This window comes from Scyliorhinus canicula, chromosome 16 (genome assembly GCF_902713615.1).
Source record: "Scyliorhinus canicula chromosome 16, sScyCan1.1, whole genome shotgun sequence".
Classification (NCBI taxonomy): domain Eukaryota; kingdom Metazoa; phylum Chordata; class Chondrichthyes; order Carcharhiniformes; family Scyliorhinidae; genus Scyliorhinus; species Scyliorhinus canicula.
The window spans coordinates 69,393,436-69,416,600 of record NC_052161.1 but is presented as its reverse complement, the minus strand read 5'-3'; the positions used below and the strand labels follow the sequence as shown (position 1 = coordinate 69,416,600).

Below are 23,165 nucleotides of genomic sequence, written 5' to 3'. Positions count from 1 at the left end.
GCATCAGTAAAAGCTATTCTGTGGTCTTTGTGAACACTACGCCAACCATCCTAAACAAGCAACACAAAGAACACCACACTGTGAAGTGCCTTGGACTATTTTAACATGCTGCAGCATTAAAACAGAAAATGCTGGTAAACCTCAGCATGGCCGCATCAATGGAGAGACAAAAAGTTAATGTTTCGAGTCCAATATGATTCTTCCCCAACGTTTCCAAAGAAGGTTCTGAAGAAGTGTCACATTGGGACCGAAATGTTAACTTTGTTCTTTTTTCTCTCTCTCTCCACAGATGCTGCCAGACCAGTAATTTCTGGGGCGGAATTCTCCGCAAGGCCCGACGCCGTCGTGAAACCTGGAGAGGTACACGACGGCGTCGGAAGCCTTTCCCGGCCCCCTATTCTCCCCTACCCGGGGGAATAGGTGGGCCATACCGGGAAACACGGCAGCCGGGCCTTGTCCCTGGCTTCAAGGCCCGGCGCGCCAAGAATGACGCCGCAGCGGAGCCTAATGATGTCAGCCGCGCATGTGCGGGTTGGATAGCTCAAACCCGCGCATGCACGGTTGCCGTCTTTCCCCTCAGCCGCCCCGCAAGTCGTGGCGGCTTGATCTTGCGGGGCGGCGGAGGGGAAAGAGTGCGTCCCCTTGAGACGCCGATCCGCCCCCCCTAGGCCCCACACTTACCTGGCACGCCATGTTCACGACGGCAGCGACCAGGTGTGGTTGCCGCCGTCGTGAACAGGTCGGGAACGGCAGACCGCTCGGCCCATCCGGGTCGGAGAAACGCGGGCCGCCGTTTTTCACGGCGGCCCGCGTTTCTCCGAGCGGCGTGTCGGAAAACCGGACACTCCATTTTGGGGGGAGGGGTGGGAGAATAGCGGGAGGTGCGGGAGCGGACCTCCCGCTATTCTCCCACCCATCGTGGTTGCGGAGAATCGCGGCCCTGTTCTTTTAAATTTCAGGTCTCCGTGGTATTTTGCTTTGATATTACTATATAAATGCAACATGAGCATTGTTTGTTACTGTTATTTTCGCGATTGGTCTCTCAGAACTCAAACTGAAGATCTCTGAGGAAGAGAATAACAGGCGGCACAGACATCGAAACAACCTGCTGCCCATAAACTCCAGACAGGACAAAGAGAACAAGCACAATGCATCAGTGGATTCTCAGCAGAAACCGAGCGTTGAGGAAACCGTCCAAATTGTGATGAAAAAGCTGAAAGAAAAGCAGGAAATACTTGGCCTGCCGGAAGATGTTAAGGTACCTCACTGCAATAGTAAACTTTCAATTATTGAGGAATTTGAAATGAAATGATTTGAACAAATGTACGGTTATTTAAATGGTCTGACCAAAACAATTCAACAATATTTTGCACAGGAAATGACACAAAAGCAACTGAGGTTAGATAAGGTCAACATGCAAAATTGCCTATTGCATTTTGAAAGCATTTATGGACGACCGGTATGTATTCAGTTAACTAGGTTGTGAATTAGATAAGGATTAATGATACATTAATGGTCATCTCATCAATGGGCTCCAGATTTTCGAAAGCAGCTTGCAATCGGAACCCAGAGATAAGATTCTAACCATTGCACAGTAACTATTGTATTTCTGTTTATTTGTCATTGTGACCTACTTTGTACATTGCATTTTGGTTATTTTTGATCTTGGCTAACAGCATCTTCATGGGTGGGCACATTGAGCAGTCTAACATGTCACTAGATGTTTCTTTTTTATTCATTCAAAGGATGTGGGCATCACTGTCCAGGCCAGCATTCTTTGCCCATCCATAATTGCCCTTAAGAGGGTGGTGGTGAGCTGCCTTTGTGAAATGCTGCAGTCCCTGTGGTGTCTGCACATTCACGCTTGTAATATAGTCAATCCAATATGAATGGGTCGTCATTGGTTTGTCACAAGGAACTCACAGGCTGGTAGACCTCTTAGACAGAATAATCCATACTGGGCATGATTTAGAGGATTAAATGTTGAATGATTCATGGTCCATTGGGATATTTTTCTACAGTATCTGGAACTGGGTGAGGATTCCAGGGTCCAATAATTGATTTGTCCTTCCAGATCTTTTTAATGAACCTGTGGAATCTGATGTTCCACCACTCTTTTCCCTTATTGTTTTTGCACCACCTCACCTTCAGTGCCATTCGGAAGAGGTTTCCATGAATGGTTCCAGGGATGAGAAACTCCAGTTATAGAACATAGAAAAATACAGCACAGAACAGGCCCTTCGGCCCATAATGTCGTGCCGAACTTTTGTCCTAGATTAAGAACAAATTAACCTACACCCATTACGAGGATTGATTAGAGAAATTGGGTCTGTTCTCGTTGGCGAGAAGAAGGCTAAGAGGAGATTTAATAGAGATGTGCAAAATCATGAGGGGGTCTGTTAATTGTCAATAAAGTCACGGAGGATGGTGGGCCTGTCCCGTCTGGATTACCAAGAGAGTCGTGGATTGACTCTGTTCCAATCACACGTGTAGAGAATGGTATCTTATCTCAGAGCCAGCCTGACCACAGAGTCTCTGTTTGATTCCGTGTGTCTGTCACGAGAATAATCACTAATTTGTCGTCGACCAATTGATTTAGTTGGGTATGAAGTTTAAGCAGGTGACTAGCAGCTACTGCTGTTGTCAAGTCCCCTGAGCTCCTTCTCTGAACAATAGACATCTGCCTTCAGCATGTTGGAAAGAATTGCCCAAGATAGACCACTATATTCCCTCTGCTTTGACAAATTGCGGACAGATCCAGTGCTGCTTTTAGAGTAACTCTTCATATAACTCATCCGCATGTAATTTGGCAATGCGATAAATAGTGAGCATAATGGTAACAGACTTCAGAAGGACAGACTGGTAAATTAGATAGACACATGGTAGATGCAATTCAATGCAGATGAGTATGAAGTGATGCACTTTAGGAGGAACAATATAGAATGTGTGATATCATCTATTACTGAGTCACACAAAGTCACATAATCGTTATGGCGCCAAAGGAGGCCACTTGGCCCATCGTGTCCGCATCAGCTCTCCAAATGAGCATTATGATTTAGTGCTAATCCCCTGCCTTTACCCTGTACGCTTGCATATTGTTTCTATTTAGATAATCATCTAATGCCCTCTTGAATGCTCTGATTGAGCCTGCCTCCACCACACTTCCAGGCAATGCATTCCCTACCTGAACCATTGATGTGAAAGTTCCTTCTCACATCACATTTACATCTTTTGAAAATCACTTTAAATCTGTGCCTTCTCGCTCTTGGTCCTTCTGAGAGTGGGAACAATTTCTCCCTATCTACTCTGTCCATGGATGGGCACTTTGAGAAATCTTCCATGTCACTGGATGTTTGTTTTTTATTCATTCAAAGGGTGTGGACATCACTGTCCAGGCCAGTATTCATTGCCCATCCCTAATTGCCCTTAAGAGGGTGGTGGTGAGCTGCCTTCATGAACTGCTGCAATCCCTGTGGTGTCTGCACATTCACGCTTACATTATGTTCAATCCAATATGAATGGGTCGTAATTGGTTTCTCACCAAATGATTTGGTGATTTTTAACATCTCTATCAAATCTCCTCTTAGCCTTCTGCTCCCCAAGGTGAACAGTCCCAACCTCTCCAATCGCTCCTCAGAACTGAAGTTTCTCATCCCTGGAACCATTCTTGAAACCTCTTCTGAATGGTACTGAAGGTGAGATGGTGCAAAAACAATAAGGGAAAAGAAACCAAGGGGAGAAATGTTTTCGGTAGATTGTTAAAATCTAGGCTGCACTACTTGAAAGGATAGTGGAATCAGATACCGCAGGAATTATTTTTAATAAATAGTTTTATTCTCTTCCTTTTTCACATTTTCTTCCAATTTACACACACCATCAAACAATTAACGGTAACAAATACAATGTCAACCCCCTGGCCAACAATTCCTCCCTCCCACCACACAACCCTGAAGATTTTAACTACAAACATCAAAGAAAAGGATTCAGGAATCCACCATCCACCCATACATAGTCACCAACAACATACACAGTCCATCTGCCTCCGCACCCGTTTCCAACCCTGGTCGGCCTGCTACCCCGAATATGGCCTCCAGAGGACCCGGCTCAAGCCTCACATGTACCACCCTCAAAATGACTCTGAATACCTCCCTCCAATACCCGTCCAGCTTTGGACAGGATCAAAACATATGAATGTGGTTCGCGGGGGCCCCCCCCCCACAACATTCATAAACATCCTCTACCCCCTCAAAGAGTCGGCTCATCCTCGCCTTTCTGGGGCACGGTAGCACAAGTGGATAATACTGTGGCTTCACAGTGCCAGGGTCCCAGGTTCGATTCCCTGCTGGGTCACTGTCTGTGCGGAGTCTGCACGTTTTCCCTGTGTGTGTGTGGGTTTCCTCCGGATGCTCCGGTTTCCTGCCACAGTCTAAAGATGTGCAGGTTAGGTGAATTGGCCATGCTAAATTGCCCTTAGTGACCAAAAAGATTAGGAGGGTTTATTGGGTTACAGGGACAGGGTGGAAGTGAGGGCTTAAGTGGATTGGTGCAGACTCGATGGCCCGAATGGCCTCCTTCTGCACTGTATGTTCTATGTTCTACATGTACCCTATACATCACCTTCAGCAGTATCAGCCCCAACCTCGCACAAAATGTTGAGGCATTTACCCTCAGGAGCACCTCACACCACAACCCCTCCTCCATGCTCTCTCCCAACGCTTCCTCACACTTTGCCTTTCAAGATGTCGCAGGAATTTTTAAATCACAATTGAACATACTAGCAGAGGCTGAACTTGCAGGGCTATGGAGAGAAAAGCTGGAGTGTAGGACTAAATTGCACAGCTCTCTCAAAGAGCTGCTGCAGGAGTAACAGGATGAACAGCTCTTCTGTAAAATTCTATGAACAAGGTGTCCCTGTGGCAGAGGGATATTATTGCTGTGACACTGACTCCCTCTTCAGGCTGCTGAACAACAGTCCAGTGTAGGCCAGAGCCTCCCTCCTTAGAGTTAGTGTTAGATTTTGTCTCAAATCCAAGCTTTTGTAGCTAACAAGTACCGTCAGTCAGAACAGTATCATTAGATGGTTTGGCCTTGCATTTGAACTCAACCTGAGAAATATTCTACAGAGTACAGAGCTCTTGTGCTGGTATCTGCAGCTAGGGCTAATTGTGAAAAATGGTGATTATTCTGGACATCTTTTTTTGATTACTTTGAGGATCACAGGAACTATTTCTTGTTGGAGATTAAGTGCATGGGTGAGCAATCATGATGAGATTTAATCGTATCTGATGTGTAGAAGGAATGAGCTTGGAGATGCAATGATTACTTTTTCTTCGGATTCTTTACATGATAAAGTTAGAACAATTTTCTGAAGATAACTCTGTATCCATGCACACTGTTTGGTAGATGGATTTTATTTTTAAAAAGCTATTTCATTTATATGGTATTTTAGTATATTATTGCAGTTAATTATGTTTTAGTTGTTGCCCTGGCATGCGTTTATTTTCATAGTTCTGTGTACTCTTATTGCTATTCCTAATCTATTTCAAAGGTTTAGGAAAAAATGTATTAAGATTAAAGGGAGAACTCCCAGTACTCATACCCCTCTTCCCTCAACCACTTTCCCCGATAGATGACCATTTGACATCCATCAAAGCCCCCCACCTACATCAGGCTCTCCCAACCTGATCAGCTCCACCCACCCATCTCAACCAGGGTCCCACCACCACCTTAATCATAATCAGCCCTTTTTCACCTCAATCAGTGCCACTCACTTTGAACAGCTCCTCCCCCGCCTCGATCATCCCCTGCTCCCACCGCAATTAGCCCCCCTCCCCACCTTGACCAGCCCCTCCCACCTCGATCAGCCCCTCCCACCTCGATCAGTCTCTCCCACCTCGATCAGCCTCTCCCACCTCAGTCAGCCCCTGCCCCCACCTTGATCAGCCCCTCCCACCTCGAGCAGCACCTCCCCCACCTCGATCGGCCTCTCTCCCACTTCCATCGGCCCCTTGCCCACCTTGATCAGCCCCTCGTACGGACCCTCGCCCACCTCGAATGGCCCCTCACCCAGCTGATGCAGCCGCTCACCCACCTCGAGTAGCCACTCCCCCACCTCGATCGGCCTCTCCTTCCTTGATCGGCCCCTTGCCCACCTCGATTCGCCCCTCGCACGGCCCTCACCCACCTTGATCGACCTTCACCCACCTGGTGCAGCCCCTCACCCACCTCGATCAGCCCCTCGCCCACCTCGATTTTGGTTTTGTTTTGGGTTAATGTTGCTCTGTATCGTATCAGATACTGTTTACAAGTCCACGCATTTCTAGTTGTGAAAATTCCTCTTTTGAAGGTATGTCTCTCTCATTCCTGGTAAATATTCTAATTGTGATCTCCCTTTACCTAAAGTCTGAAAATATTTCAGATGTAGCATAATAATCTCAGTAAATGTCCGACTGATGATCACTGTCTATTTGGATAGGTGAACAAACAGGAAAGACTGCTAATGAAGCCTCTCTATGACAGATATCGGAGTATCAGGCAGCTTCTGTCTCCAGCAGCAGCAATCCCCACTATTGTAAGTACAACACAACGGACAGGATTCTCCGTCCAGCGACACTGAAATCGGGGAACGCGATCGGGCGGAGAATCGCGCGCCAGCCAAAAATCGAGGCCGGTGCCTCGACAGCAGCATGAATGCGTTCCACGCTGCATGACATCGCGCGTGCAAATTGTACAGTAAACGCCGTTGGCATATGATTAACGGGCCTGACCTGACAATTTCCAGGTCTCCCGTAATACTCCGGCAGAAGGAATAACCGACGGCGAGGTTCACTTGTATTATTTAAAACTGGGATACAGGCACCATGGCTGCTGAGGGAGAGAGTGGGGGTATTAAAAGTGTCCAACATCGCTATAGTGTGCTGACAGTAGTGCCGCTGGCCGGGGGGCTTTTGCCAGGGCTGGGGGTGTAGCGATGATGGGCATGTACCACCATAGCTGCAGCCTGCAAGGCAGCCATGCAGCTGCGCACGCCGCTGACTGCCCACTGTGAACTTAGTGCCACAGGCTATTTGGATGTCACCCCAGGCCACCCCCTAGGAACCCTCCGACCCCAGCCAACCCATCAACAGGATGGGCATGCTCCAGCACAACCAGTGTAATTTCTTGGCTGGGCTGAGTGTGCGCGGTGAGGGGAGTGCCTACATGGAGCTCCTGCTTGTCAGGCTCTCGAGTGCCAATCTGGACCCCGTGAATCATACACCAGCATTCGTTGGGGTTGCACCCACCTGGCACCTGTGCTAATCCATTAGGATGTCCTGAATTGCGCCAGGATGGGTGCCACTTTTGGGGCCGTAGAACTCACGCGATTCAGGCCCAGCATCATCACTTAGTCTCTGAAATGGAGAATCTGGCCAATGTGAATTGCTTTATTTGTTTTCATGAGGGTGACAAATATCCAATTTCCCCAGACAAATGGCATTTATTCTGCCACAAGCAATGGTTCTTACTCACGTGCAATGTCCTAACTATGAAGCCCTAATAATTTACAAACATACGAGTAAGGAGCAGGAGTAGGCCATTCAACCCCTCGATCCTGCTCCACTATTTCATAAGATCATGGCTGATGGATGCGATAGTAACCTCAAATCAGCTTCCGGCCTATCTATGATGCACGGTAGCACAGTGGTTACCACTGTTGTTTCACAGATCCAGGGCCCCAGGTTCGATTCCCGGCTTGGGTCACTGTCTATGTGGTGTCTGCACATTCTCCCTGCGTCTGCGTGGGTTTGCTCTGATTTTCTCCCACAAGTCCCGGAAGACGTGCTTGTTAGGTGAATTGAGTGTTCTGAGTTCTCTCTCAGTGTACCCGAACAGGCGCCGGAATGTGGCGACTAGGGGCTTTTCACAGTAACTTCACTGCAGTGTTAATGTAAGCCTACTTGTGACAATAAAGATTATTATTATTGTCACCGCCCCCTTGTTTACCAAGAACCTATCCACTTCCCTTAAAAATATTCAAGAAGTCTGCTTCCACCACCATTTCAGGACGAGTCCCAAAGATTCACGATCCTCTGAGAGAAAGAATTTTGTCCAATCTCCATTTGAAATGGGTGACCCCTTATTTTTAAACAATGACCCCCGGTTCAGGATTCTCCCACAAGAGGAAATATCCTTTCCAGATCCACCCTGTCAACACCCATCATTTACGTTTATATAGCGCCTTTAACACAGTAAAGTGACCCGAGGTTTTTCACAGTTCATTCCGAGTCGAAGGTCAAGAACAGGGGGCTAAATGTTTGGTCAAAGAGTTTAAGACCCAGGCAGCAGAGTTTTGTATGAGCTCAGGTTTACAGAGAGTGAAGAGTGGGAGGCCAAGGAGAAAAGCATAGGAGTAGTCAAGCCTGGTGGTAACAAAGACATAAATGAGGGCTTCAGCAGGCAATGGGCTGAGGTAAGGGCAGGGACGGCCGATATTCTGCAGGTGGAACAATATTGCACCAGGTTGCACCTCCATGCCCACTTGAAACTGATGGTCCCTGAACTCATTTGGGATCCTTCTGCCCAAGGGAGACTCCCATACCATCTGGACTAGATTTGAAATAAATTGAAGGGTCAGAGTCTAACCCAAGCAGGTGCTTTTGAAAGTAGAACCACTTTTATCAGTAAACAAGTGGGGCAGAAAGCCATGTTAGTGCAAAAAAGATTTCTCCTGAAGTTGATGCCGTTATAAATTTAGTCATATGTATGGTTGGGAAGGGTTGCAAAGTTGACATTTTGGCTTCTTTAGGAAGAAGAGGGTTCTGATGAAGAAACCATTCTGAAGAGCTGTGAAATATCTTCCAGACCAACAGCTGACTTCCCTTTCCAAGAGTTTGTAGATAATGTTGATCATCCAGATGAAGATCATGAACGTGGATTTCTTTCTCCTCCGGATGAAAAGAAAGACTCCAAGCAACCGTCTGCTTCACTTTCGAATCTGCATGAAGCCGCCATGTAAGAATTGGCAATATTGTTTTTTCTTTCGTCTTTCTTATTTTAACTCTAGGTCAGATTAAATTGAAACAAGGTTGAGTTTTATTGATTAGTGGTTTTCTGTGAACAGTACTTGGAATTTGTACCTCTGCAGGTGAGTATGTGATCCACGGGATGCTGTAGAGTTTATCTAATTGTGGCTTAGTGTGTGATTTATATATTTGTGTCTTTGATGTGGGAAGTGAGTGTAACTACAGGAAGTATGCCCAGATACAAGAGTTCTAGTTTCTATACATATGCTGTAACCTTTCCAGTCTGGAAATGTATTATTTGGTAACACCATTTATTTATTTGGGAATCTTTGCGTAGACCCAGGCAACCCATGACATCATTTTAATATAGTACTTCAAGAGTAACAACATGGAAGATACAGTACTTGGATAAGTAACACAAAACCTATTGCTGTTTTATGATAGTTTATCACTGTTTTGTGCTTCAGGTGAATATTTGTATCCATGGTGGTTTTCCAAATTTGTGGTTCGGTATTCTAACGCATTCATAAAATTCTGAAATGATTTGGTCCCAGGCATTCTAGACTGGAGAATGTGTGCATTTCTATATATTGCTATGTTGGGTATTACCATACTAATTATATATCTAGTAGATATGAAATATTTCTCATTTTAGTCTGTAAATTTGATCAGTGACTATGTTTCAGAATGAGTAAGAGGTAATTAATCCAACAAAACTATGAGTAAGGTATGTATACTAAGAATATGTCTTCCATTTTCCTGAGCCGAGGGTTCACACCCACTGTGATTGACCCATCTCTTGTACCTCTGCCCTCACTCCTTCCCCTCCCTCCCAGCACCGTGACAGGGTCCCTTTGACCTCATTTTTTACCCCACCAGCCTCCGCATTCAAAATATCAGCCTCCACCATTCTGCCATCTCCAGCATGAGCAACTTCAGACCATGAATTCTCACCTTGATCTTGACCCCTTTTTTCTGATCCAATTTTTTTCCTCCAAATGACAAGCATCACCTGTCACTTGTTCTTAAGTTTCGCTTTCGCAGAGCATTGACCTATGTTCTGATATTAACACATTCTGCTATCTTAACTTTATGCCACTATTAGAACCTTCATTAATCTTTAACACTACCATTAACGCTCCCTTTGTCTTGTGTTTCACGTGATCTTTGCCAAATCTCTCTGGAACTCCCGCCTAGGCCTGACCTTGGTTTTGTTCCACCTGCTCCACTCTCCTTTTTAAGTGTAAAATCCATCATATTTCTCCCTCCCTTAAACTCCGAAGAAGAGTTATGCAGATTCGAAAAGTTAACTCTGCTTCTCAATCCACAGATGCTGAGACCCACTGTGCGTTTCCAGCAATTTCTGCTTTTATTCCAGATTTTCAGCATCCACAGTATATTGCTTTTATATTGGCTATCGATGTCACAAAACCTTCTGGATTTTTGGGGCCAAGACTGGCATATGTGAACTGCTGCTGAAACAGACTATCAGTGCTATTAAATATCATTTGTTCAGTGAATAATCAGCTACCTCAGTACTCAACCAAAATCAATAACTTGACATTAGATACCACTGTCTATTTAAACTCTACTCGCCAATGAATTTTTAATTGGTTTACTGTCATGAATAATTAACCATACTACATTACAAAGTACCAAAATGGTCACACACAGGTAGGAAAGGATGCAAGAGTTCCCCATATGTGAAATGCCTGACAACAGCAGGTAACACTTTGCGGGCTTCCCCCATCCAGCGCCCCTGGCAGAACAAGCCACTCAACTCAGAGAAATGAGGTGTTGCAGTCCATGTTATCTGACTGTAGTGCCTCTGAACAATGCTCCGCGCTTGCAATTTTCCTCCCATGCTTTTATCCCCAAGGGAAAATTAGAAGCTAATTGATTTTTGCAACAAGTGGCTTTTTAAAAGGTTAATTCTGAGGGTGAGGCATTGCTGGCATAGTTGGCTTGAGAAATTGGTGATGGCGCCTTCTGTTTAAACTGCGCCCGTACTGTTAGGTAGTCACTTCCAGAATTTTCATTCAGCGACAAGGAAGGGACAGTGCTATATCCAAGTCAGAATGGTATATAACTTGGGAGGGGAACTTGGATGTGACGGTGTCCCAAGCTTAGAGGAAGCATAAGTGCAAAACCAGAAAAGGTAGCCTGCTGACCCTAAATAAGCTTATCCATAGGGAAACAATGAGGCCAAATGGACAGGCCAGCAGCATTACAAAAAACAGAAAATACTGGACAATCTCAGCAGGTCTGACCGCATCTGTGGAGAGAGAGAGAAGGGAGCTAACCTTTTGAGTCTGGATGACTCTTTGCCAAAGTCCATCATCCGCAGTAATTTACTTTTACGTTCGTGTCTCCAGCATCCACAGATGTTTTGTTCAATAAAATAAAGCAGTACCTAGAAAGTTGGGTAATTTCACTCACACTAACTTGCGCTCTTGGAGTAGGATACACGGGCATCTGTCATTGACTTGGATATGGTATTTTTTTTTAATGCAGTTTATAAAGATCTAGAATTCAATGTTTGAAAGGTGGGTGGGATTTTTACCATAGAATCCCTACAGAGCAGAATGACGCCATTCGGACCATCGAGCCTGCACCGACCTCCAAAAAAGCACCCCAACCAGGACCCCCACCCTATCCCTGTAGCCCCGTAACCCCACTTAAACCAACCATCCCTGAAATCTAAGGGAGAATTTTGCATGGCTAACCCACCTAACCTGCACATCTATGGGCCTAACCTGCACAACTATGGGCTGGGAGGAAACCAGAGCACCCGGAGGAAACCCACACAGACAGGGAGAGAATGTACAAACTCAACGCATACAGTGACCCAAAGCCGGAATTGAATCTGGGTCTCTGGCACTGTGAGGCAGTAGTGCTAAGCACTGTGCCCCCCCCCCCCCCCCGCCAATGTTTTCCTTACGGGTACCACTTTCAGGTAAAATAAAACTTAATAATTTTGCCTCATTTATCGCCAACCTTTTCCAGTTTTAAACTGCTGTTTACGTCGCTTCAAAATGTAACAACTGAACACAGCAAACCTTCTTTATCAAAGAATACAAATGTTGACCCATTTCTTATTTACCTGGGGTACATCTAACTCGGCCCATTCACTTCAAATGCCTGTCTTTCACACTTAGACCCTCTGACGTTGTAAACCTTCCAGCACACACACACACGCCTGCTTAGTGGACTAACACAATATACTCCAAAAATATTAAAAGAAGAACATTTTCTTCACACCAAGTATTAGTGCCAACCGGGGATCAGTGTTCGCAATCTCTGAGTTGCATGATTGTGTATTCAAATTCCACCCACGCAGAAACCAGGGGTAAGATGCTCTGCCCCACCACATTTCTGCTTCACCATGCCAGCGGGATTCTCCGTCACGCCGGCCGGTCAATGAGGTCTCCCATTGTGGGGCAGCCCAATGCCGTTGGGAAACCCCCAGGCGCCGGCAAAATGGAGCATCCCGCCCCAGATTTCATCTCACACGTCAGTGCACTACCAGGGGATTGCAGGTATGTCTGAACTGTGGCCTTTTAATGATTTGAAGCTACTGAAAGAAGATCAGGCGAGTTCTCTCTGGTGCCCTGGCCAATGGGAGATGGCAGAGGATAAATTAATGCTTTTAATTTTTGACTGTCCAAATTTTTTTTTTGCTAACTGTGATGCTCGGAGGTTGTGGAAGACACTTTCTAAATGTAAGAATTTCTTTAATTTGAGACTGCCTTTTTTCCCCTCTAATTATGGTGTGGCAAAAATTCATATTCACACAATCTGTCAGTGTCACATATAATGCATTTGTTATTGTACAGGCCCGAACTGCTGGAACATCTTCGTGAAACTCGAGCAGAAAAGAAGAAACTTCGCAAAGCTCTCCGGGAGTTTGAAGAGCAATTTTTCAAACAGACAGGAAGGTAAGTAGGAGCAATTATCAGCTGTCAATTAATACATTACCAAGTTACCAGCAAAATGGGACTTTGTTCAAAATGAAATATAGGAATGAAAGACTTTTGACAATTTTATTTGAAAATAATTAGAAAATGAAACAAAAGCTGACGATTAGTGCTTCATTGCAATCTTTCATCCCAATAACTTTTTAAATACCGCAAACCAAAGACTGTGTTAGCTGCTAAAATATCACTTAAAATATTTGTTTTGTGTTTGCCACATCTCCATTGTCCAGCTGCTGTATGCGCAGGCATGTGTACACACACAATGTACCACTCAACACATACACACAGCACCTCTCAGTGCATGCACATACATGCATGCACACAGTGCCTCTCAGCACATACATACATGCACACACAGCATGTCTCAACAGACACACATACACGCACTCAGCACCTCTCAACAGACCCACAGTTGCACACAGCACTTCTCAGCACACGCACCACCTTTCAGTAGACACACATACACCTCTCAGCACAGACACACACAGTGTTTCTCAGCACAGACACATACACACAGCACCTCTCAGCACAGACACATACACACAGCACCTCTCAGCACATAAACACATACACATGCAGCACCTTTCAGCAGACAACATACAAGTACACACAGCACCTTTTATCACAGACACACAGACGCACACACAGCACCTCTTAGCAGACACACATACACACACACACCTTTAAGCACAGACACACGCAAACACAGCCCCTCTTAGCAGAGACATGCATACATAGCACCTCTCAGCAGACACATACACGCGCACACAGCACCTTTCAGCAGACACACATACAGCAGGACTCAGTACACACATAGGTCCAACCATCTTCAGCTGCTTCATCAATGACCTCCCTTCCATAAGGTCAGAAATGGGGATGTTTGTGGATGACTGCAGTGCTCAGCACCATTCGCGAATCCTCAGATAATGAAGCATGTCAAAATGGACAATATCCAGGCTTGGGATGACAAGTGGCAAGTAACATTTTCGCAGTACAAGTGCCAGGCAATGACGATCTCCTACAAGAGGGGATCTAACCACCACCCTTAACATTCAATGGGATTACCATTGCTGAATCCCCCACAATCAACATCTTTGGGGTTACCGTTTATCAGAAACTAAACTGGACTAGCCACATTAATGCTGTGGCTACCAGGGCAGGTCAAAGGCTGGGAATCCTATGGCGAGTAACTCACCTCCTGACTCCCCGCCAAAGCCTGTCCACCATCTACAAGGCACAACTCAGGAGTGTAATGGAATACTCTCCACTTGGCTGGATGAGTGCAGCTCCAACAACACTCAGAAGCTCGACACGATCTGGGACAAAGCAGCCTGCTTGATTGAGCCCCCTTCTACACACATTCAAACCCTCCACCACCGACAAACAGTGGCAGCCGTGTTTACCATCTACAAGATGCACTGCAGTAACTCACCATGTTTCTACAGACAGCACCTTCTAAACCCACAACCACTACCATCTAGAAGAACAAGAGCAGCAGATACCTGGGAACCCCACCACCAGGAGGTTCCCCTCCAAGACACTCAGTCTTGGGAGTATATCGCTATTCCTTCACTGCCACTGGGGCAACATCCTGGAATTCCATCAGCACAGTGGGTGTACCCACACCTCAAGGACTGCAGCGGTTCGGAAAGGCAACTCACCACCACCTTCTGAAGGGCACCTAGGAATGCGTAATAAATGCTGGTCAAACTAGCAATGCCCACATCCCGTAAATGAATTTAAAAAATCATTCACACACACAGCGCACCCCTCAGCAGATACACGTACATACAACACAGACACACATGCACACAGCATCTCTCAGCACAGACACACATACATGAACAAACAGCACCTCTCAGCACAGACTCGCACACACAGCACCTCAGCACAGACATGCACACACAGCACCTCTCAGCAGACATGCACACACAGCACCTCTCAGCAGACATGCACACACAGCACCTCTCAGCAGACATGCACACACAGCACCTCTCAGCAGACATGCACGCACAGTACCTCTCAGCACAGACATGCACGCACAGTACCTCTCAGCACAGACATGCACGCACAGTACCTCTCAGCACACACGCACATACACAGCACCTCTCAGCACAGACATGCACACACAGCACCTCTCAGCACAGACACACATACACAGTACCTCTCAGCACACACACACAAAGCACCTCTCAGCAGACACGCACACACAGCACCTTTCAGCAGACACGCACACACAGCATCTTTCAGCAGACACATACACAGCACCTCTCAGCAGACATGCACACGCAGCACCTCTCAGCAGACACGCACACACAGCACCTTTCAGCAAACACGCACACACAGCATCTTTCAGCAGACACATACACAGCACCTCTCAGCAGACATGCACACGCAGCACCTCTCAGCAGACACGCACACACAGCACCTTTCAGCAAACACGCACACACAGCATCTTTCAGCAGACACAAATACACAGCACCTCTCAGCACAGACACACATCCACTACCTTTCAGCAGACACACACACATGCATACACAGCAACCCTCAGCAGACACATGCATGCACACAGCACCTCTCAACAGACACACAACATGCATGCACACACAGCACCTCTCAGCATGCATGCACCCATTGCACTATTCAGTGTACAGTTGCACCACTCTGCGCATGAAATGAAATGCATGCACTATCCTGCTCAGTAGTTAAAAGATTTTTTTGTATTTCCACTTAAATTGGTATTTTTCTTCTAAATTTACCACTTACTATTCCACTGGTTTAATATTAATTATATTCAATCACAGTTACAGTATACCTTTAGTTTGCACCTGCTGGTCAAATCACAAATTTCCACATTCGCCTTATTATGACAGCTAGGCTAAGCTACATTATTGGCTGGTGATAACCACTTCAGATTATCTGAGTCAATTCAAAGCAGATAGCTCCTCGTGCTATTTTGGCAAACCTTAGCTGTGCCAGGAGAACAATTCTGGCCAGTTGTGTTGAGGAACCCATTTTATGAAGGAGTCTTTGGAGAAGATCCTAGGGGTGATTCACTGAAAAAATGCACTGAGGTATAAGAATTTAGTCATGAGATGATTCAAATAATTGAATCATAGAATCTCCACGGTGCAGGAGGCCATTCGACCCACATAGTCTGCAGTGACCCTCTGAAAGAGCACCCTACCCACTCCCCAATCATACCCCGTAACCCCACATAACCTATACATCCCTGGTAATTTTACCATGGCCAATCTACCTAACCTCCACATCTTTGGGCTGTGGGAGGAAATTGGAGCACCCGGAGGAAACCCACGCAGACACGGGGAGAAAGTGCAAACTCCACACAGTCACCCAAGGCCGGAATTGAACCTTGATCCCTGCCGCTGAGAGGCAGCAGTACTAAACATTGTGCTACCGTGCCGCCCCACACACCTGATCAATATCAACCTAGCTAGGGAACAACTGCTTGCTGGAGATGAATATGGAACAAATGGGGATAATTTCAGAAATCAAGTTGAAAGCAAATCTCAGAAAAATTCTTCAGCAAAAGTTTATGGGTAAGTGGAAAGTTCTGCTCAAGGCCATTAGATCAAACTGAGAGACTTGAAAGGGAGACAGGCATTTTGTAAATAAATGTATTGAGGGGGATAGCAGGGAAAGGGTGTGAGATAACAGATCGAAAAGCTGGAGCTAACAAACTGGCACAACATGCTCAGCATGTCAAACAGCCTGCCCCTGGTCCACTGGCGAGATGAGTAAACTTGTCTATGGGATGATGAGAATCAACAATTTTGTAATTGTTCATCCTTCTACCCTGCAATCCAAGCCAACTGGATCAGTTCCTCTTAGCTCTCTGTGGAGGTGAACTTGCTCTTGTCTTATCCTATTGCCAGTAGAGCTGTGACCACAAGCTCATTGTTGCAGACCAATAACCTCCAACACACTCTGTGGCACAGAGTTTTATTTAGCCATGTTGCTTTCCCTGGAAATGAAAAATAATCACACAGGCTTTTCTTATAGGAATGTACAGAAAGAAGATCGCATACCAATGGCTGAAGAGTACAGCGAGTACAAGCATATAAAAGCCAAACTTCGATTGTTGGAGGTACTCATCGCTAAGCACGATGACTCAAAAACAGTTTTGAGTTCTTAAAGACAAAACCCTTACACGGAAGACAATTTTCTTGTACTTAATTGGGATTCACTCGTTCCGAAAGCTCTGGATTCTTCATCCACGCATTTGTGCCATAGAAACACTTGGCTGCACTTTAATTAATCACTGAAGTCTACAAATTCCAGCAGTGACAGCAAAAATGAAAACACGGGTTGCTGAGCAACTAATCAGTCACTGTTGCTAATGACAGCAAACGTTACAAGATGCACTGACGATATTTTTGAGTAGGTAGCTTTGAGAATTTTATGAAATAGACCCTATTCTGGACAATGAGAAACTCCGAATAGTTGGAATTATTTCTCGGCAAGGCAGATGTTTAGGAGGGAGACATTTATTTGATGGTCTCCATATGAGACACCATAAGCACTTTATTTATGTCATTGTGAACTGAAAAAAAGTGTCGTGTGCAACCAAAAAAAAAAATCTGCCTGCCTTTTTTTTTGCTCATGTGTTTTGATGGTTTCTTCAGTTTTTATCATATTAAGTAGTCAACTACTGTTTAAATACAAAGATTGCCAATTCTTGTTTGAGTATTGAAGGGAGAAGAAAGGAAATTCAAGGTGAATTTATAGTTGTTTGGACTCCAATTCCAATGTTCTTTGTGGCCATTTAAAACAGGATCAGATTGCAGTTCTTTAACCATTTCATATCCAACTTAGAGACTGGTATATCTTTATATTGTTCACTAGAAATGTTGTAATTTATATTTTTGGTAATTATTTACTGAAAAATGTTTGTGATGTTTTGTAATCTAGAACATTCGTAAGGTGTATCATTCTGAAATAGGCATATTTTGCATGCATAATGTCCCTGAAGCATCTTAGAGGTCTATGTGTCATTAAGGTTTGACTTAAACTAATTTTATCAATCCTTTCAGCAATCCATTATTTATTGAAAATATGTTATATCACAAGGTAGATGAAGGAAGTCGTTTGAGCCATCTAAGTTTATGATCTAAAAAGAACCTAAAGTTCCTTTATCGCTGTCTTATTTTTTAATTGATCTTCGGCTGCTCCTCACCCGTTTGGTATAATTGATGAATTTGACCACTTCGCTTTAAGTATTTCTATATTCAAGTTGTTTTCAACAGTTACCCAGCAAAAGTTATAAGAATATTTTTTTAAATTAGAGTACCCAATTCTTTTTTTCCAATTAAGGGGTAATTTAACGTGGCCAATTCACCTACACTGCACATCTTTTTGGGTTGTTGGGCGAGACCCACGCAGACATGGGGAGAATGTGCAAACTCTACACAGACAGTGACCCGGGTCCTGGATCGAACCCAGGTCCTCGGCGCCATGAGGCAGCAGTGCTAACCACTGGGCCATCGTGCTGCCCTAAGTTAAAAGAATTAAAACCTCTTCTGACCAAGGGTAACTGTTGCGCACAGACCCACACCCACCCAGTATAGGGCTCCCCACACCCACAAACCTCCAGGAGTCTCCCTCCAGTCCTCCCTCCCCCTTACAGGAGGCCCCCCTAAATCCCCTATGGATCTCCCTCAACCCCTTCAACAACTCCACCTCTGTCAAGACCCGAAAGCCCCCATGAGGCTCGACTTCCCTAAGCCGTCCTCATAAGCCTACAAGCTTACGTGATACACATCTTCTCCCTAGCCTGTCCTGGATATTTAAACTTGCCTGCTTTATGGCAGCTGGTATGTAAAAAAAAAAGGCCTGTGGCTTCCTTCCCTTTGACTGAGCTGTACGTGAAGCTAGGTTCCAAGGATGTGCTGCATTACCCAGCTCTCGCATGGTCTGAGTAAGAAGGTCAGACAAGAAATCAATTTGGGTAAATAACTCCACTCCAAGGAAGTTCAGGCCCTTCCTTCCCTAAAAGAGATTAGTAAACCAAATGCCAATTCTCTTTAGAATTGATGATAGTTTTACAGTCACCATCACTTAAACCAGCTTTATAGTCCAGATTTTGTTAATTGAATTTAAATTCCACCAGTTGCCATGGTAGGATTTGAGCCCATGTCCTTAGGAACACAGGCCTCAAGATTATTTATTCAGTTAACACTACACAACAAACTCCCCAATTGAATGTAAATTAGAAACCGCAGTTTGCAATACCATTCCCAGTGCCAATTCTTTGAATACTCAAATTCTCAAGACACTCCCCAAACAAGAACATGCTGCTTCTTACAGCCAATGTAAAAACCAGAAGCAAAATAATGTTAATTATGGAAATCTGCAATCAAAACAAAAAAATGTTGGCAATACTCAACAGGTCAGGCAGCATCTGTTGAAAAAACCCCTCATATTTCAGGTCAATGATCTTTGGTCAGAAGGAGCTGGTTACTTCCAGTGATGTAAAACCACTGGGTTTATAGTTGTTTATTGAGTCTCTTGTTTTGGAACAGCTGATGCCTGGTCCATTTGCCTCTTTCAGATTTCATCTCTTTTGTTTTGTGCCCATGTGTGTCTCAGGTCTTCATTGATCTGATCATGTTCTGCATTATCTCGGATTACATAGGACATCATACTGAGTAGTCATAGTGCATTAATTATTTTCAACTTGTTTCAGGCCCAATAATATTCTTTTCACGTTGCTTCTTCTTTAACTCCCTTCTTACTATGGTCATACTGATGAACTATAATTTGCGATTGGGCTAATATCGCTGTTACTTATGCACAAAGGCCACAGTAACTTCATGGGAGGCTTAAATGCATGGTTCACCTCCAAATATCCAAAGTTGCTGTTCCTGTTGCACCACTCCATCATTAGCTTTACAAAAATGGCATCTTGCTGTCTAGTTCACTCTTGAAATGCATTCCCCGTTATGAAATTGCAGTAGATATAAACTAAACTCTCCAGAGAAGGTTAAGTGCTGTCTATTTCAGCCTAAATGCAGTTTTAATATAATCACTGCTAAGTCAACCTCACTGACATTGAAATATATAGCTGCTTGCCCTGTTCACTGATGTCTTAGATGACCAATTTCCCTCACTGCGATGTTATCAGCTCACATTTGCTGCAACTTGCAATGTAAAAATTTTAACCAGGTGTAATAATGGTAAGTCTAACTGCCGTTAGATTCATCACCACAGCAAATTATGGCCCAATGTGTTTCTGAAACTCCAATACTTCCCCAGCCTACCATATTATAAGATTTATATTTTCTTCACTTTGGATTGATCTATTTGAATGGTATTTAGTTAATGCCTAACTGAGCTAGAGTACAACTCACCACTATTTCAATCAAATTCCTTAAGCTTATCCTTCAAAGACTTGAAGCCAGCCTTTTAAAAAGTGTCTAGCTGTTGGCCTTGGGTGTTGCCAATTCTTTTTGTATCCTGCAGAACTTTAATTTGCCATTGTCTGGTCACGGTTTTTGTGTTCTTTTTAAAATGATTATTTAAACTGCATGCATTTTGAGTTTACTTATTTTGCAATGCTAATGAATGTGTTCACTCAAAACTAGTTTGCCAAAAATATTTGTAGCTAAACCTGAACGTCCCTGTTAAATGGAAATGAACGCGGAATTTCTTTGCTAGGTTCAGGAGTGTACTATTAACTGCACTCAACTGAAACAGAACAAAGCATCTGAGACTGGAAGCATTTGCTCAAAGTCATTGTTGGTAGTGACCGAACTCAACTCAGGTTTTTAATTTGTGCCACCATATACAATCCTAATTTCATATTCTACAAAATTCAATTTAAATCTGACAGCAATGTTATAAATGCAGTGTCAATTTATCATTTCTTTGGTTGAAATTAGAGTTTTCTAAATTACTTGAGAAATTTATTTTCCTTATTGTGGACCATTCAAAAACGCTGTTTGTTGTTCCAAACTGTCTATGCATGGAGGGGAAAAAAACTATGAAATTATAAGCTACTGTTTGGTTAACTCAAATAATGGTGGCACTTTGTATTTCTTTGTAGGAAGCAATGTAGCTTTGTAAGAAGACTTATAATTATAATGAACTTAATGAGATATTGGAATGTAATAAATAGGATAGTAATGTTTGCATTTTACAGCCATTTAATGTTTTAGAAGCAGTATGGTTTCATAACACTGTCAAATTACTACAAAATGCTCTGTAGTTGATCAACCACCGAACTGTAAATCTTTTTAAACAGTACAAATACAAATATTTTTCTATTGTATTACATTTATTTTCTTCAAATACAGCGGTTTTAAATGTTTCTTATTAACTAGTTATTACAAGTAGTGTGAACACTTAATGAACGAGTTGGAAGAACTGTATTTCTATTTTGCAAGATAAAGTCATGCTGCCACTGTAACCTTCATGCTTGTTCCAATCGATAGTTGTTCATTCAGGTTAAATATTTGATTTGGAGCACTACAAAATAAGCTAAACTTTTTGCTTTGCAAGAGCACATTAATCTCAATTGTATTTTCTCTTAAAGCAGGAACTTTGCAGCAACTTTATGAAGTATCTCACAAAAAGAAACAGACATTTACATATTCTGTAAAACGAATGTTTCAGTAAATAAATCAACCAGCGGATCAGCTTTTGGTGAAAGGCTGCATCATATGCGTGCTTTCGAGAGGAAAGAATTGAAATAACACAAAATGAAAACTATATTACTGTCAGTAGTGTGAAAATTGTAGATTGTTCAGTTAACGCCCAGCACTAATATTACAAGTCTTGCAGCTAGGATCTTTTTTTGCGTTTGCTGTGGATAAACTCATTAGCTGATGGCCACTGATCTCAGCCACGCTACCAAGAGAGAGATCCACTGGGTCAGTGTAGATAATTTCTAAAATAGCATCCTGGGCATGATGATAAACAAGCCTACCATCCTCCTCAGTGCACGTTAGGAATTTGTTGTCTGCAATATTTAGCTGAGGAAGTCGCTGCTTGCAAAATTCATCTCCCTCTGATCCCATAGGTGCAATGACAAGAATGATGTAGTGGTATGCTGTATACATACAATAAAAATCTCCAAAATAGAGGTTAGTGTTCTGATTGAAGAGTTTGCTGGCAGGAATCTCATATCGGTATCTCCCGTAAGGTGAATCATGCGGAGGTTTTCCAGTGTTGAATTCAGTGTTGCAGCTAAAGAAGATGCCTTGCAGTTTTCCACTGATGGGAGAACCATGACTGCCACTGTTATCTTTAATGGAAGCTTGCATCATTTGCCCCTCATGCTGCCTGAAAACAGTAATTTTCCATTTGTCAATAATGCAGGAGAACTGCCTGTGGAAGCACAATCAGTATCGGCAGCTCATCTCAATAATTATGAAGCCAGAGACTCAATTGGACTTCTCTGTGAACCGCTAAGTCGGTATCGGACTACTGGAAGAATTTATAACCAATTTGATTGTCTCAGTTTAAGAAACATAAACTAACAGAGAAATCTTGGGCTAAGAAATGAGAGGAGGCAGAAATTATTTTCCCCAGAGCTTGGAGCTGCAGCATGAAAGTGGAGTGGGAACAGCAGAGGAGCAGTCAATCGAGTGGAACAACAAATAAGGAAGGTTCTTAAACTGAAGACTATTCCACAATGGGAAAAATGCTTTCCTTCCTATTAATTTCCAAAAAAACATCTACCTAGACTGTCTCAAATTGGTTCATCATTGTTAAAACTTTAAACCGTATCCCATCTAAGGCTGTGTTTCTCTAAGCTAAATGACGCTCGGAAGGTATCCTCATAATTAAGAGCTCCAATTCCTTCATTGAGCACAGGGACCAAAGCTAGACACAGTACTGCTTGGTTGTGGGGGTAGAATTAGTCTCTTGTGTCCATTTGATGAACAATACCGTACACCCGATCTGTGTCCAGGTGCTGCAATGTTGGTTAAGCAACTTCCCCAATGCCCAATAAAGAACAAAGGACAATACAGCACAGGAACAGGCCCTTAGGCCCTCCAAGCCTGTACTGGTCATGATGTGGACCTTGGCCAAAACCCTCAGCACTTCCTTGTGCCGTATCCCTCTATACCCATCCTATCCATATATTTGTCAAGATGCCTTTAGAACGCTGTTAATGTATCTGCTTCCACAACCTCCCCTGGCAACATGTTCCAGGCACTCA

At 43.9% G+C, this 23,165-nt stretch overlaps 2 protein-coding genes across 15 annotated transcripts in view; one reads left to right on the top strand and one right to left on the bottom strand.

The window, feature by feature from the left end:
* Positions 1 to 18,387, top strand: part of fam13c (family with sequence similarity 13 member C) — a 170,329-nt gene extending 151,942 nt beyond the window's left edge. For 12 of the 14 annotated variants that reach the window (XM_038821992.1, XM_038821986.1, XM_038821987.1 and 9 more), the window contains 6 exons: positions 1,047 to 1,258; positions 1,376 to 1,459; positions 6,476 to 6,571; positions 8,786 to 8,991; positions 12,839 to 12,940; positions 17,003 to 18,387. In XM_038821992.1, the coding sequence (XP_038677920.1) occupies positions 1,047 to 1,258; positions 1,376 to 1,459; positions 6,476 to 6,571; positions 8,786 to 8,991; positions 12,839 to 12,940; positions 17,003 to 17,135 (833 nt within the window). In that variant the 3' untranslated portion in view covers positions 17,136 to 18,387. The remainder of the gene's footprint in view (positions 1 to 1,046; positions 1,259 to 1,375; positions 1,460 to 6,475; positions 6,572 to 8,785; positions 8,992 to 12,838; positions 12,941 to 17,002) is intronic. The other 2 variants (XM_038821988.1, XM_038821996.1) reach the window with 1 other exon arrangement.
* A 2,745-nt stretch (positions 18,388 to 21,132) lies between these two features.
* Positions 21,133 to 23,165, bottom strand: part of phyhiplb (phytanoyl-CoA 2-hydroxylase interacting protein-like b) — a 91,855-nt gene continuing 89,822 nt past the window's right edge. Inside the window, exon 5 of the mRNA XM_038822000.1 lies at positions 21,133 to 22,282. Within this exon, the coding sequence (XP_038677928.1) occupies positions 21,748 to 22,282 (535 nt within the window). The 3' untranslated portion in view covers positions 21,133 to 21,747. The remainder of the gene's footprint in view (positions 22,283 to 23,165) is intronic.